Source organism: Grampus griseus, assembly GCF_964374135.1.
Source record: "Grampus griseus genome assembly, chromosome: 3".
NCBI classification, from domain to species: domain Eukaryota; kingdom Metazoa; phylum Chordata; class Mammalia; order Artiodactyla; family Delphinidae; genus Grampus; species Grampus griseus.
In genome coordinates this window covers 61,382,887-61,399,112 of record NC_139019.1, presented here as the reverse complement: position 1 = coordinate 61,399,112, position 16,226 = coordinate 61,382,887, and the positions used below count along the sequence as shown (strand labels likewise).

Sequence of the window (16,226 nt, the reverse complement as noted above, 5' to 3'; positions counted from 1 at the left end):
ATAAAGAGTAGTGGGGAGGTCAGATTGAAAGGGCCTATATGGTTGAAAGGTTTCTACATTTTATTTGACCTTGTGAAATATTAACTCTAAGTAAACTGTGGAAGGTTTGACATATCTTGACTTACCTGTCTATATGTATCTGTCAACTGTGTTTGTGCATCTATGTAATTATCTGGTAATCTCTAGAAGAAGAACCAATAGAAATTATACAAAAAGATATAGCCAAATAGTCAATATAAAAATTAAAATAAAAAAGAAAAGTTAAATTATTAAATACTAAAAAATTTCCAAATAATGAGGGTAACAGCAGTCAGAACAACAAAACACAGGGAATAAACAGAAAACTGATAATAAAATGGTAGACCTGAATATAACTATATCAATAATTATATTAAATGTAAGTGATCTAAAGTCACCAACTAAGAGAGACTGTCATATTTGATGAAAATATCAAGATGCAACTGTACGTTCTCTAGGAAGACCCCACTTTTAATATAAAGGCATAGATAGATTAAATATATAAGGATAAAAAATATATGCTGTGCAAACACTAACCAAAACATAAAACAGCAATTCCCACCCCTACCCTAGCACTTCCCATTTCTCCTGCAGTTCTTTATCTTTCTCCATAGTACCCTTGTTACCACCTCACATACTATATTTGTTTATTGCCCCTCACCCTCATTAAAAGGTGAGCTCCGATGGGTAAAGACTATATTGTTCACGGTTGTATCCCCAAGGCCTAGAATAGTCCCTGATATGTAGTATCCTCTCGGCAAATATCTGTTGAATGAATTTGACTATAGATTTTTTTTTCTCCCTTGTGTAGTAACATGTTTTTGAATAGCATTCTGTAGAATAAAGTTGGGGAAGCCTTGGAGTAGGATATCGTAGGATAGGATCTCTGACTTTAGGTAGTTACTGAATGACTGAAGGAAGGGGCCCTAGAGAACATTTAATCCCTCTCTCCTCATTTTACAGATGAGAAAATTGTAAAAGTCATATAAAGATACTTTAGTTGCACTATTTCGTGAACCTTTAATACTCAGAAGGTTTCACAGAATACTCAAATAATTTCACAGGTAAAGAAATAGAAAATGAAAAGACTAGTTTGTATTAGAGTGTTCTAAAGCTGTCATGTAGAAAGGTCTTCTGAGATATTGTTAACTGGGATTATTGTTTTTTAAAATGTCACATAGTATTTATAAAACATTTCTGTAAATTTATAAAACTAATGCCTTCTACCTTTTTAAGGTAGTTTCTTAGATTTCTTAGATAATTCATAAAGATCCCTTTTTTTTAAAATGGTATTTTAGACTTTATATATATATTTACTTAGTTTTTGATGTGGACCATTTATAAAGTCTTTATTGAATTTGTTACAATATTGCTGCTGCTTTATGTTTTGTTTTTTTGGCCCCGAGGCATGTGGGATCTTAGCTCCCTGACCAGGGATTGAACCTGCACCCCTGCATTGGAAGGCAAAGTCTTAACCATTGGACCGCCAGGGAAGTCCCAAGATCCCTTTTCCAAAAAATTATCCTGTAGTTAAAACTTTATTTTGTGGCTACCAAAGTCCATACTATTAAAAGACATAAAGATATATTCTGGGAATGAGAGTGAAGGAAATGGAAATACAGGTAGACATAAAACTGAAATAAATAGAAATAAAAGGTAACACATAGGAAATTCTAAATGAAAAACATAGATTAAAAAATTCTAGAGGAAATTAGGATTGGACACCATAGTGGGCTAGGTGTTAGGAGATGGCTCTAGCAAGGGAGAATGATTAGAATTTGATGATACTCTAGATAGAAGGGTAGAACTTAGAAAAGTAAAAAGAAGTGGATTGGGGGCATGATAATGAGCACCAGCATAGAGGAGCCAGAGAATGTACAAGAAGTGAGTAGATCAGTTTACTTTTATAATAACGTTGGTGTAGAACAATAATGGTTGATGAGCTTAAAAGGGATGTTAATGCAATTAAGTCATTTGAATAGTAAATGAAATAGTTTGGACTCTTAGGCAGTCAGGGGCTTTTGAGATCTTTGAGGGGGAGCTGACGTGCAAAGTGGTAGTTTGAGCATATTAAACCGTCGGTGATGTACGTTATGGACAGAAGGAGGAGATTGTCGGAAAAGTCCTCTGTAGGTGATACTGACCTATACTAGGATAGTAACAGGAGAAAGGGATTAATGTGAGTGTGCCAAGAATTCACAACAGGACCTGGTTACTGTGTAGATGTGAGGAGAGACCAAGATAATTTCATGGTTTCTGGTATGTGGGAAAATTGGTGGAAATAGGAAATTCTAGCACGAATGCCATTTTATCAGGAAAAATAGGTTTGGTTTTAGACATAGCAAGTTTTGGATGAGAAAGACATCTAATAATGTTCAGTTAGAGAAGTGGAACTAGGGCCCAGAGTTAGGGCTAGAGTTTGGGGAGTTGATCCCTGTAGAGGTAGGAGTTAACATGTTGAGGGTGAATGAAATCTCAGGCGTTTTAGAGATTGTAGAACAGTGTAGCCTGAAAAGATGTTGGTGCACAGAACTTTAGTGGGGAAAGGAAGAGGACCTGGTGAAGGGAACTTTGAAAAAAATGGTTGGAGAAGTAGGGGAATCTATAAAAAGAAAGCCGAAGGAGAAAAAATTATTGTAGTTTGTTTAAAATAACATTCATTTTCCACCCCCACCCCCATTGCAAAAGCATTACATCTTTAATGTAAGAACTTGGAAAATAAAGAAGAGTACAAATATTTAAAAAGTGTTTACAACACCATTAGCCAGAGAAAACTATTGTAAATATTATATCTTTAAATTACTGTTTCTTCCTTAATATGTCTATGTGTATTTATATTGATTCCCAAGAGATTGTTTGTTCTTTGCTGCAGATAGTTGGAATAAATAAGGTGACTCAAGAAGAGTTGTTTGTTAACTCTATAGCTTATTTGTTTCTGTAGCTTATCTTCTAAATATTTAATGTATGTAGAATTTATGTTTTTTTCAAATGACTACTTTTTAAAAAGTTTCAGCCCTAATATTCCACTTTTATTCTTCAGATGATTGCAAAAGGGAAAAATGCATCTGACCTGTTTCCTGCTGTTGTGAAGAATGTGGCCAGTAAAAATATTGAGGTACTGTTTTGATTCATAATTTTCATGATTCCTTTTGTTGTGAAAGAATCATATACTTTTGAGTTACTTTGAAACACAACGTATTATAAGATACTTGTGACACTAGATTTTCGATACAATTACAATGTCCATAATCTTAAATAGGTGATATAGAATGCAAAGTAGACAATCTTAGCTTTGGAATTTTGGTGGAGAATGTGAAAAGTAAAATTGAGATTAATTCACCTGGGTGAAGGGTGGTAACTTGTTGAATATTCTTAGAAGCCAGTTTAGTTGAAATTCTGCTCTAGGGACTTAATTTTAAGATATCATTATGTCCAGTGAAACAGACATAAATTCCTGCAGTATCAGGGCAGGGATTGAACCCAGGTGTTGTAACTCCAAATCTAGTACTCTTCCTGGAGCATCTTAGTTCTAATAGACCTTGCCTCAGTATAGTAGGAGGTGAGCAGAAGGCAGGATGTAGTGGGAACCTTCAATTACTGGTCCCTGTATAGGCTTGTACATGGAATTTGAAACAGAGGAATTCACAGAACTTTGAGGCCAAGGTAATTAATGTTAGGTCAAATGGACTAATGACTTCTAATAGAGTGCAGAAGAAAAATATGAGCCAGTGTAGAAACCATTGAGAAAGATGAGTAGTATGAAAAGTTCAATGAAGAGAATTAGAGATTGATGTGAGCAAATGCCTTGTATTTCAAAAGAACAGAAGGTTGTAATGAAGATTGAATGGCCACATCTGTCATGAGTCTCAACTTCAACTGATGTTGGGTAGTGATTGTCTGGGGGTATGTTGGGAGTGTTTGTTTTTGAGGAGGGTGTGTTTACTAGGAAGTAGTAGGAGCTAGTGATAGGAGCTAGCTAGGAGCTAGCTAGGAGCTAGTAGGAGCTAGTGATATCTGCACGAGAATGAAAATGCCAGCAAACATGTTTCATGTTTGCCCATACTAGCAACTGTGAGCATCAAGAAATAGGCCTAGTCCTCTTTTTCAGTCTGGTAAATTTGGGAGAAGCAGCAGTCTCCATTGACGAATATTTTCAAGGACCTGGTGACATCAGGGCAGGATGTTTTAGGTGGAGGGAAATGGAGTATAAGTAGTAGAAATTAAAGATAAAGGGAAGTTTTTTCACTTATAATCTAGTATTATTAATATTACTCTTGAAGCTGTACCTCGTTTATTCTGTACGTGCTTGCTCTAGGGGCTACAATATATATATTTAACTCACTACAGTCTACCACTAGGATTTGCATATACATTTTTCAGTTATCACAGTCTAGTTTCAAATAATTATACCCCTTCATATATTCTTACATCAGTAAATTTCTATTTGCTCCCTCCAGTCTGTTCCCATTTTATGCATTTTACTTCTAAATATGCTAAAGCACCCTAAATACATGGTTATTATTTTTACTTTAAAGAATCAATCATCTTTTTAAAAGATTATTAAAGCATAAATAACATGTTATAAACTTCTCGCTTTTAAAGTGTACAGTTTAGTGACGTGTAGTGTATTCACAGAATTGTGCAATCATCACCACCATCTAATTCCACAACATTTTTATCACCTCAACAAGGAACGTTATATTCATTAGCAGTTATTCCACAACACCCCCTCGCCCTAGGCAACCATTAATTTACTTTTTGTCTCCATGGATTTGCCTACTCTGGGCATTGCATATAAATTGAGTTATACAGTATGTGCTTTTGTGTCTGACTTCTTTCATATAGCATAATGTTTTCAAGGTTCATCCATGTCATAGTATGCATCATTACTCTATTGCTCCTTTTTTGCTGAATAGTATTCTGTTGTATGGGTGTACTGCATTTTGTTTATTCATCAGTTGATGGACATTTGGGTTGTTTCCACTTTTTGGCTCTTGTCAGTAATGTTGCTGTAAACATTCTGTACAAGTTTTTGTGAGCACATATGTGTTCACTTCTTTTGCATATATACCTTGGAGTGATATTGCTAAGTCATAAAATAACTTTGTGGTTAACATTTTGAGGAACTTCAAAACTGTTTTCCACAGCAGCTGTAACCATTTTATGTTTCCATCAGCAATGTATGTGAGTTCTGGTTTCTCCACATCCTCACCAACACTTATTTTCCTTTTAGTAAAAAAAAATTATTGTCTGTCTTTTAGATTGTATACTGTAGTGGGTGTGAAGTGGTATCTCATTGAAATTTTGATTTACATTTCCTTAATAGAAAATTGTTGAGAATCTATTGGCCAGTTGTATATCTTCTTTAGAAAAATATCTATTCAGATCCTTTTCCCATTTTATAATTGGGTTGTTGGTCTTTTTATTGTGTATGTTTAACAGTTTTTTATGTATTCTGAATACTAGACCCTTATCTGATGTATGATTTGCAAATATTTTTCTCCTGTTTTGTGGGTTATCCCTTTATTTTCTTGATAATGCCCTTTGAACCACAGAAGTTTTTAATTTTGATGACAGCTATTGATATATATATATATATTTTGCTTATGCTTTAGATGTCATATCTAAGAAACTGATGCTTAATTCAGGGTCACAAAGATTTATACTTGTCTTTTTTTTCTAAGAGTTTTATAGTTTTAGCTTTTATATTTAGGACTGTGATCTGTTTGGGGTTAATTTTTGTGTATGGTGTCTTCATGCAACTACTGATCTGCCTTCTGTCAGTATAGTTTTGTTGTTTCTAGAATTTTTTATAAATCAAATCATACAGTATAGAAGCTGTTGTGTTTGACTTCTTAGGCTACTGAGTTTCATCTCTGCTGTTTCATGTATTCATGTTTTGTTCCTTTTTTTGCTATAATATGGATATTTCACAGTTTTTTAATTTACCAGTTGAAATACACTTGGATCAAATAAAATACTATTTATGGGCATGTATTTTAATTTTTCTTGGGTAAGTACCTAGGCTTAGTTGTGTTGCATTGTCTGGGAAGAATATGTTTAATTTTTAGAAAGTAGTACCATGTAGTTTTCCAAAGTGGCTGTGCCCTTTGCATTCCCACTAGGAATGTGTGGAGTTCCAGTCAGTTCATATCCCTTTCAACACTTGATCTTGTTAGAGTCTGACTTCAGCCATTTTGGTGGATGCGTAATGGTGTTTCATTGTGCCTTTAATTGCATTTTCCTGATACTTAGTGGTGTTGAGCATCTTTTCATGATCTTTTTGATCAGTCGTAAAACTTCTCTAAAATATCTGTTCAGATCTTTAACCTATTTTTAATTTTTTTGTCTAGAGTATAAAAATTCTTTATATATTCTGATACAAGCCTTTTGTCAGATTGATGGTTATTTACTATTATTTATTTTTTCCTAGTCTGTAGCTTGCCTTTTTGTTTTCTTAATGTCTTTCAAAGAATAAACGTTTGATTTGATAAAGTACATTTTATCAGTTTTCTTAGTTATACCTGAGGCTTTTTTGTGACCTGCTTGATAAATCTTTGCCTAACCTAATGTCATGAACATTTCTCCCAGTTTGTTCTAAAAGTTTAAAACGTTTTAGCTATTAAATTTTGCACTATGATCCATGTCAGGGGAGAATCCCAAGACTACCCACAGGTTCCCTCATTCTTTGGGCTAATCCACAGGATCTTAGGTTATAGATAGATTCATAGCTATGACTTATTACACTGAAAGATGCACAACAAAAATTAGGTACTGAAAGAGGTGCATGAAGTGAAGTCCAGAGAAAACCAGATGCAAGCTTCTAAGAAGCCTCCCCAGTGATTTTCCCTGTGACATTCGATTCCTCCAGCATCACCTCTGAAAAATGTGTGAAGTGTTGTCTACTAGGAAAGCATAAGGGACTCAGTGCCCAAGTCTTTATTGGGGGCTGCTCGTGTACCCATTAACTGCCTAACACATTCCAGAATTGCAGACTCTCAGAAAGTAGCACATGTTCAGCATAAACCATATTGTTTTTATGTAAACCACCCTTATCAGTTAGGGAATGGTGGCAATATCTCTGAAGTTCAAGTTCCCAGACAACAGTCAAGGCCAACTTTATAAGTAGGCTTTCTAAGGATAGCAATCTCTGGCCTACTGTGTTAAATCTTTACTACAGAATACATTTCAAATCAGATTTAAAAAAATTAAAGTATAATTGACTTATAATATAAAATTATTTTCAGGTGTACAGCATCACGATTTGATATTTTTATACATTACAAAATGATCTCGACAATAAAGTCTAATTACCATCTGTTGCCATACAAAGTTATTACAGTATTATTGACTATATTCCCTATGCTGTACATTACATGACTTATTTATTTTATAACTGAAGTTTGTACCTCTTAATCTCCCTCACCTATTTCACTCATGCCCCTGCCCCTTTCCTGTCTGGCGACCACCAGTTTGTTCTCTGTATCTGTGAGTCTCTTTCTGTTCTGTTTGTTCATTTGTTTTGTATTTAGATTCCTTATATATAAGTGAAATCATATGGTATTTATCTTTCTTTGTCTGACTTATTTCATTTAGCACAATACCTTCTGGATCCATACATGCTGTTGCAGATGTCGAGATTTCATTCTTTTTTATGGCTAATATTCCATTGTGTGTGTGTGTGTGTGTGTGTGTGTGTACACACCACATCTTCTTTATTCATTCATCTATCGATGGATACTTAGGTTGCTTCCATATCTTAGCTATTGTAAATATGCTGCAATGAATATAGGGATCATGTATCAATATCTTTTTGAATTAGTGTTTTTGTTTTCTTCGAATGTATACCTAAGAGTGGGATTGCTGGATTGTATGGTAGTTCTATTTTTAATTTTTTGAGGAACCTACATTCTGTTTTCCACTGTGGCTGCACCAACTTACAGTCCCACCAACAGAGCACAAAGGTTCCCTTTTCTCCACATCCTCACCAATACTTGTTACTTGCTGTCTTTTTTTTTTTTAAAGTTTATTTATTTATTTATTTATGGTTGTGTTGGTTCTTTGTTGCTGGGCACCGGCTTTCTCTAGTGGTGAGTGGGGGCTACTCTTCATTGCAGTGCACGGGCTTCTCATTGCGGTCGCTTCTCTTGTTGTGGAGCACAGGCTCTAGGCACACGGACTCAGTAGTTATGGCTCGTGGGCTCTAGAGCGCAGGCTCAGTAGTTGTGGCCCATGGGCTTAGTTGCTCCATGGCATGTGGTATCTCCCCAGACCAGGGCTCGAACCCGTGTCCCCTGCGTTGGCAGGCAGATTCTTGACCACTGTGCCACTAGGGAACTCCCTGTCTTTTTGATAATAGTCATTCTGACACATGTGAGGTAATAACTCATTGTGATTTTAATTTGCATTTCCCTGATGATTAGTGATGTTGAGCATCTTTTCATGTGCCTGTTGGCCATCTGTAGGTCTTTGAAAAATGTCTATTCAGGTCCTCTGCCCATTTTTTATTTGGATTGTTTGTATTTTTTTGATGTTGAGTTCTGTGAGTTCTTTATATGTTTTTGATATTACTCCCTTATCAGTTATATCATTTGCAAATATCTTCTCCCATTCAGTAGGTGGCTTTTTTGTTTTGTTGATCGTTTCCTTTGCTGTACAAAAGATTTTTAGTTTGATGTAGTCCCATTTGTTTATTTTTGCTTTTGTTTCCCTTGCCTGAGGAGACATATCCAAAAAATATTGCTAAGATCCATGTCAAAGAGCAATACTTATACTTTCTTCTAGGAGTTTTATGGTTTCAGGTCTTAAATGTAAGCCTTTACTCCATTGTGAGTTTCTTTTTGTATATGGTGTGAGAAAGTAGCTCAATTTAATTCTTTTGATTGTAACTGTCCATTTTCTGAACACCATTTATTGAAGAGGCTGTCTTTTCCCCATTGTGTATTCTTGCCTCCTTTGTCATAGATTAATTGACCATATAGTGATGAGTTTACTTCTGGGCTCTTTATTGTGTTCCATTCATTTAGGTGTCTGTTTTTGTGCCAGTACTATACTATTTTGGTGAGTGTAGCCTTGTAGTATAGTTTGAAATCAGGGAGCGTGATACCTCCAGCTTTATACTTTCTCAAGATTGTTTTGGCTGGGTCAAATTAGATTTTGTGTGTGGTATGAGGTAAGATTTGCAATTCATTTTTTTCTCAGATATTCAACTATTCTGTCACCATTTATAAAGAAGACTATATCTTTTTCCAGTTGAATTACCTTGCCACTTTTGTGAAAAAATTTTGGCCATATAAGTGCAAGCATATTTCTGGACTCTGTTCTGTTCCATTGATCTGTATGTGCGTCCTTGTGCCTATACTACGCTGTCTTGTAGCCTTACAGTAAGTCTTGAAGTGAGGTAGTATAAGCACTCCAGTCTTGTTCTGTTTTCAGCCTTGTTTTGACTAATCTGGGTCTTTTGTCTTTCTGTAAAAGTGTTAAAATCAGCATGCCAATTTCTCCAAATCCTGTTAACTTTGATTTTGTTTACAGTGAGTTTGTAGATCAATTGGAGGGAATTGCCACCTCCACCATATAAGTCTTCCAGTCCTTGAATATGGTCTTCTGTAATTTCCCTTTGTAGTGTTTTATCGGTTTTGGTGTACAAGTTTTGAACATTTTGTACATCAATTTAGTTTTGAGTAGTTTTTGAATGCTGCGTTTTTTAAAATATTTATTTATTTATTTATTTTTGGCTGCGTCTGGTCTTGGTTGCAGCACAAGGGCTCCTCATTGCAGCACGCCGGCTTCTTTCTAGTTGTGGTGCGCAGGCTCAGCAGTTGCGGCACATGGGCTTAGTTGCCTTGTGGCATGTGGAATCCCAGCTCCCCAACCAGGGATCGAACCCTCGTCCCCTGCATTGGAAGGCAGATTCTTAACCACTGGGACCACTAGGGAAGTCTCTTGATTGCTATTTTAAATAGAGTTGTCTTTTTAATTTCACTTTCCAATTGGTCATTGCTAGCAAAATCAATTCTGATTTTGTGTATTGATCTTGTGTCCTTGCTAAATTCACTTATCCTGATAGCTATTTTTTTTCCTGATAGTTATTTTATCGATTTCTTAGACTTTGATACATAAATGATCATACCATATGTGAACATAATTTTACTTCTTTTGTATCCTATATGCCTTTTTCTTGTCATATTACACTGAGTACAATCTGTATTACAGTGTTGAATAAAAGCAATGATAGTGGTTTTCATTGCCTTGTTCCTGATGTAGAAAGCATTGAGCCATTTACCATAGAATATGATACAAGCTATAGGTTTTTTGCAGATGCCTTTAAGCATATTGAGGAAGTTCTTTTTATCCCTTGTTTGCTGAGAGTTTTTAATATGAATGAATGTTGAATTTTGTCAAATCTTTTTTCTGTAAGTACTGAAATTATCATAGGATTTTTCTCTATTCTCTTCATATGATAAATGACTGGGACTAATTTTTAAATATTAAACCTTTCTGTTCCTGGGATAAATCCCTAATGGCTATGGTGTATTAATCTTTTAGTGTATTGTTAGAATCGATTTGCTAACTTTTGTTAGGAGTTTTGCATCTATATCTTATTGAGGGATTTTTTTTTTTTTGTCTCATGATGACTTTGGTTTTGATATCAGGGTAACCAGTTAATACTGGATTTTAAAAATGAGTGGGAGATGGGCTTCCCTGGTGGCGCAGTGTTTGAGAATCCACCTGCCAATGCAGGGGACACGGGTTCGAGCCCTGGTCTGGGAAGATCCCACATGCTGAGGAGCAACTAAGCCCGTGGGTCACAACTACTGAGCCCACACGCCTCGAGCCCGTGCTCTGCAATGAGAGAAGCCACCACAATGAGAGAAGCCTGCACACTGCAACGAAGGGTAACCCCCTCTCACTGCAACTAGAGAAAGCTCACGCGCAGCAACGAAGACCCAACATAGCCAAAACAATAAATAAATAAAATAAATAAATTTATTTAAAAAAAAATGAGTGGGAGAGTGTTTCTCCTTTTTTCTCTGAAAGAAAATGTGTAGAATTGGTATTGTTTCATTCTATCTAATAATACCAAATAATTGGTATTATTTCATTGTTACTATGATGTCATCTGGGCTTGGAATTTCTTTTATGCGAAAGTTTTAAATTATGAATTCAAGTTGTTTATTGGTATAGGCCTGTGTGGAAACTAAACTCAGCAGGCTTGGGTTGTGCAAACCCTGAACATTTCCAGGTCTGTTTTCTTTTTTTATTTTTCTTTTTATTTATTTATTTATTTTTGTCTGCGTTGGATCTTTATTGCTATGCATGGGTTTTCTCTAGTTGTGGCGAGTGGGGGCTACTCTTTGTTGCGGTGTGCGGGCTTCTCATTGCGGTGGCTTCTCTTGTTGCGGAGCACGAGCTCTAGGCACATGGGCTTCAGTAGTTGTGGCACGTGGGCTCAGTAGCTGTGGCTTGTGGGCTCTGAGCGCAGGCTCAGTAGTTGTGGTGCACGGGCTTAGTTGCTCCGCAGCATGTGGGATCTTCCCGGACCAGGGATTGAACCCGTGTCCCCTGCATTGACAGGTGGATTCTTAACCACTGTGCCACCAGGGAAGCCCTCCAGGTCTGTTTTCATGATTGTTTATTGGTTGGCTCTGGTGAACTGATCTCTTTGAGTGTTCTGTCAGATAAGAGTGAGCCATGCTGTGTCAGTTTATCCAAATAATATATACTAAAAGTGTTTGTGGTAAACACCTGCTTTCCTCATCATGGTCTGGAGCTTCAGTTACTGATCTCTTACTTACTGATGACAATATATGTAGGCATACAGTGCCTGCATGATTGATCCCTAATAAAAACCCTGGACCGTCTGTCTTAAGCAAGATTCCCTGGTTGGCACCACTTTGTACGTGTTGTCACACGTTGTTGCTGAAGGAAGTATTTTTATGTGACTCTGCTTGTGGGTGGACTCTTAGAAGCTTGTGCCTTGTGTCCTCTGGACTTCACCCCATGTGCCTTTTCCTTTTGCTGATTTTGCTGTATATCCTTTCACTGTAGTGAACCATAACCATGAGTGTAACAACTTTCTGGGTCCTGTGAGTCCTTCTAGGCAGTCATTAAGCCTGAAGGTAGTCTTGGTGGATCCCTAACACAGCGCTATTTAGATTCTCTATTTGTTATTGGATTGTGTTAGTAATTTTTCTTTTAAGAAATGAATCTGTTTCATCTAGGTTGTTTATTGGCATAAAGTTGTTAATTATAGTTCCTTAGTATCCTTTTAATGTCTGTAGCTTCTGTAGTGATGTTTCCTCTTTCATTCCTGATATTGGTAATTTTGTCTTTTCTCTCTTTTTCTTCATCAGTTTATCTAGAGGATTATCAACTTTATTGACTTAAAAAAACCCAGCTTTTGGTTTTATCAATTTTCTGTTTCCTGTGTCATTGATTTCTTTTTGGTATGATTATTGACTTTTGTATTTATCTTTTTATTTCATCCTTCTACTTCATTTGGGTTTTTGTTGTTGTTTTCTATCATCTTGAGTTGGGAACTCAGATCAAATCTTTCTGTGAATATAAGGCTTTAATACTGTGTCTTTTCCTTTAAGCACTGCTTTAGTTACTTTCCTGAATTTTTACTTGATTTGTTTTCATTGTCATTCAGTTAAAAATATTTTCTTTTTTTTCATTTCTATGATTTTTAATAGCACTTTACAATTCTCTACGTACTTTTTAAGAATTTTTATTTATTTATTTTTGGCTTCATTGGGTCTTTGTTGCTGTGCACGGGCTTTCTTTAGCTGCAGAGAGCAGGGGCTACTTTTCATTGCAGTGTGTGGGCTTCTCACTGTGGTGGCTTCTCTCGTTGTGAAGCACAGGCTTTCGGCACGCGGGCTTCAGTAGTTGTGGCACGTGGGCTGTAGAGCTCAGGCTCAGTAGTTGTGGTGCGTGGGCTTAGTTGCTCTGCGGCATGTGGGATCTTCCAGAACCAGGGCTCAAACCCCTGTCCATTGCATTGGCAGGCGCCAATAACCTGTGGTGCATAACCACTGCACCACACCACCAGGGAAGTCCTCTATGTGCTTTTTTAAATTCTTTTTTTAATTGAAGTATAGTTGGTTTACAGTGTTGTGTTCATTACTGCTGTACAGCAAAGTGGTTCAATTATATACACACACACATAAATATACATTCTTTTTTTAAAATATTATTTTCCATATGGTTTATCATAGGACAATGAATATAGTTCTCTGTGCTATACAGTAGAACCTTGTTGTTTATTCATTATATATAAAAGTTTACATCTGCTAACCCCAAACTCCTGCTCCATCCATCCCCCTAAAAATATTTTCTTATTTTATGATTTCTTTTTTGACTTATGGTGTATTTAGAAGTATGTTGTTTAATTTCCAGATATTGGGGGAGGGTTATCTCATTATCTTATATTGTTATTGCTTTGTAATATAATTCCTTTTTAGTCAGGAAACATCATTCTCTTAAAATTTTATGAAGACTTGTTTATAGCTAATCATCTAGTTTGTTTTGGTATGCATATCACGTGCAGTGGAAAAGAATGTGTATTCCACTTTGGGTTGTAATGTTCTATAAATATTATTTAAGCAAATGTGTTGTTTAGATTTTTAAAATGTTTTTACTGACCTCTTGTCTAGATGTTCTACCAGTTGCTGAGAGAGGGATCTCAAATCTCCCAATCATGATCCTGGAATTGTTCATTTTTCCCTTTAATTTAGTCATTTTTTGCTTATATTTTGAAGCACTCCTATTAGGCATAGCTCTTTTCAGGTGTTCCTGATGAATTGCCCCTTTATCCTAAAATAAACCCTTCTTTTTCTCTGGTAATACTTGTTTGTCTTAAAGTCCATTTGATTTCTTGTTATTAATATTGTCATTCCAGCCTTCTCATCTCTTTGTATGGTATATCCTGTTTTCATTCATTTGTTCCTAGCCCGTGTCTTCATATCTATTTGTGTCTCTTATTGACAGCATCTAGTTCCATGTTTTTCCCACCCATTCTGTCAGCCTCTGCCTTTTAATTGGAGTGTTTATTCTGTTAACACTTGCTGTATTTATTGATGTGGTTGGATTTGAGTGTAGTATTACATGATTTCTTTTTTAAAATTTGTCACCTTTATTTTTGTTCCTCTCTTCTTCTTTTCCTCCTTTTTATAGAGGAAATCACACTTAAATGTTTCCTGTTTTTATTTTTAACCTGTACTTCTTTGCATTTTTTTAAAGTGTTGGCTGTATCCATTCTTAACTTTTCACAGTTGGATTATAGTTAATGCTGCACTTCTTCACATAAAATATAGAAATCTTGCAACTGTATACATCCATATCTCTCCTTTTATGTTTTAGTTATTAATTTATTGCATTTATATAAGTTAAAAGCATCACAAGGGACTTCCCTGGTGGCACAGTGGTTAAGAATCCACCTGCCAATGCAGGGGACACGAGTTCAAGCCCTGGTCCATGAAGATCCCACATGCCGTGGAGCAACTAAGCCCATGCGAGCCAAGCTCACAGCTACTGAGCCTGCGCTCTAGAGCCCGCGAGCCACAGCTACTGAGCCCGCATGCCACAACTACTGAAGCCCGTGCGCCTAGAGCCCATGCTCCGCAACGAGAAAAGCCACCACAATGAGAAGCCTGTGCACCACAACTAGAGAAAGCTCACCTGCAGCAGAGAAGACCCAACACAGCCATAAATAAACAAACAAATAAATAAATAAAAAATAAGCAAGCATCATAAAACAGTACAATTTTTCCTTTAAATATCAATACTTATGACATAAAGAAATTAAAAGAAAAAACAGAAAAGAGTATCATTTATTAAGATATTTATCCTGTCCAGTGTTCTCTTTGACTTCTAAGGATCCAAATTTCTATCAGTATCATGATCCTCCTGCCTTAAGACCTTCTGTTGGCTTTTTCTGTAATGGAGGTCTGCTAGTGATGAATTCTCTTACTTTTATCTGAAAATGTTTGCATTTTACCTTCATTCCTAAAGAATTATTTCATTGGTCATAGACTTCTGGATTAATAGTTTCTTTTTGTTTCAGCATTTTAAAGATGCTTTGAAGACTCTTCTGCCCTCCATAATTTCTTATGTAAAGTCCCTGTTAACTGGATCATTCATCTTCCTATGTAATTTGTAATTTTTCTCTTGACACTTTCATGTTTTACTCCATCTTTGGCTTTTGGTAGTTTGACTTTGGTGTACCTTGGTGTGATCTTATTCCTGTTCATTTGGTTTTGTGTGTGTTGAGCATCTTAGTTCTATAAATTACTGTCTTTGATCAAAAGTAGGAAATTTGGGGCCATTATTTCTTTTCTTTTTTTTTCTTTCTATAAAACTTTTTATTTTTATTTTTGGCTGCATTGGGTCTTTGTTGCTGCACACAGGCTTTTCTCTAGTTGGGGCGAGCAGGGGCTACTCTTCGATGTGGTGTGCGGGCTTCTCATTGGGTGGCTTCTCTTGTTGAGCATGGGCTCCAGGCACACAGGCTTCAGTAGTTGTGGCACTCGGGCTCAGTAGTTGTGGCTCGCAGACTCTAGAGAACAAGCTCAGTAGTTGTGGCACACAGGCTTAGTTGCTCCACAGCATGTGGTATCGTCCCAGACCAGGGCTCGAACCCATGTCCCTTGCATTGGCAGGTGGAGTCTTAACCACTGTGCCACGAGGGAAGCCCTGGGCCATTATTTCTTCAGATAATATTTGCCCCCTTCTCTTTTCTCCTTCTGGTATTGAAATTACATATATATTATATTGTTTTATTTTTGCCTGACAATGTATGAAACTTTGTTGGTTTTTTTAGATCTTTTTTTGTGTGTGTTGTTTACATTAGGTAATTTTTACTCACCTGTTTTCAAGTTTGCTTACTCGTTCTTCTGACCTCTCCATTTGATTAAGTACATTCATTTTTATTTTAGAAATTGTATTTTTTCATTTTAGAATTTCAGTTTGTCCTTTTTTTATCCTTTCTGTTTCTTTGCTGAGATTTCCTCTATTCTTTATTAATGGAAAGCACATTTTCTTTTACTTAAGTGTAATGGTAGCTCTAAAATCTTCGCCTGCTAGTTCCAGTATGTTTTTCTCAGGCTTTCGTTTAGTTAATTTCCTTTTCTTGTGTGCATATGTTCCATTTTTTTAGTTTTTCATATATTGGGTAATTTGAGTTGTATCTTTTGACATTATGA

The 16,226-nt window shown here is 36.1% G+C and overlaps 1 protein-coding gene across 6 annotated transcripts in view; it reads left to right on the top strand.

The window, feature by feature from the left end:
• AP3B1 (adaptor related protein complex 3 subunit beta 1) overlaps window positions 1–16,226 on the top strand; it is a 283,649-nt gene that overhangs the window by 56,901 nt on the left and 210,522 nt on the right. For all 6 annotated transcript variants that reach the window (XR_014296557.1, XM_082651961.1, XM_082651959.1 and 3 more), the window contains exon 3: window positions 3,059–3,133. Coding sequence is in view for 5 of the 6 variants with exons in the window: in XM_082651961.1 (XP_082508087.1) it covers window positions 3,059–3,133 (75 nt within the window). In the remaining variant the exon portion in view is untranslated. The remainder of the gene's footprint in view (window positions 1–3,058; window positions 3,134–16,226) is intronic.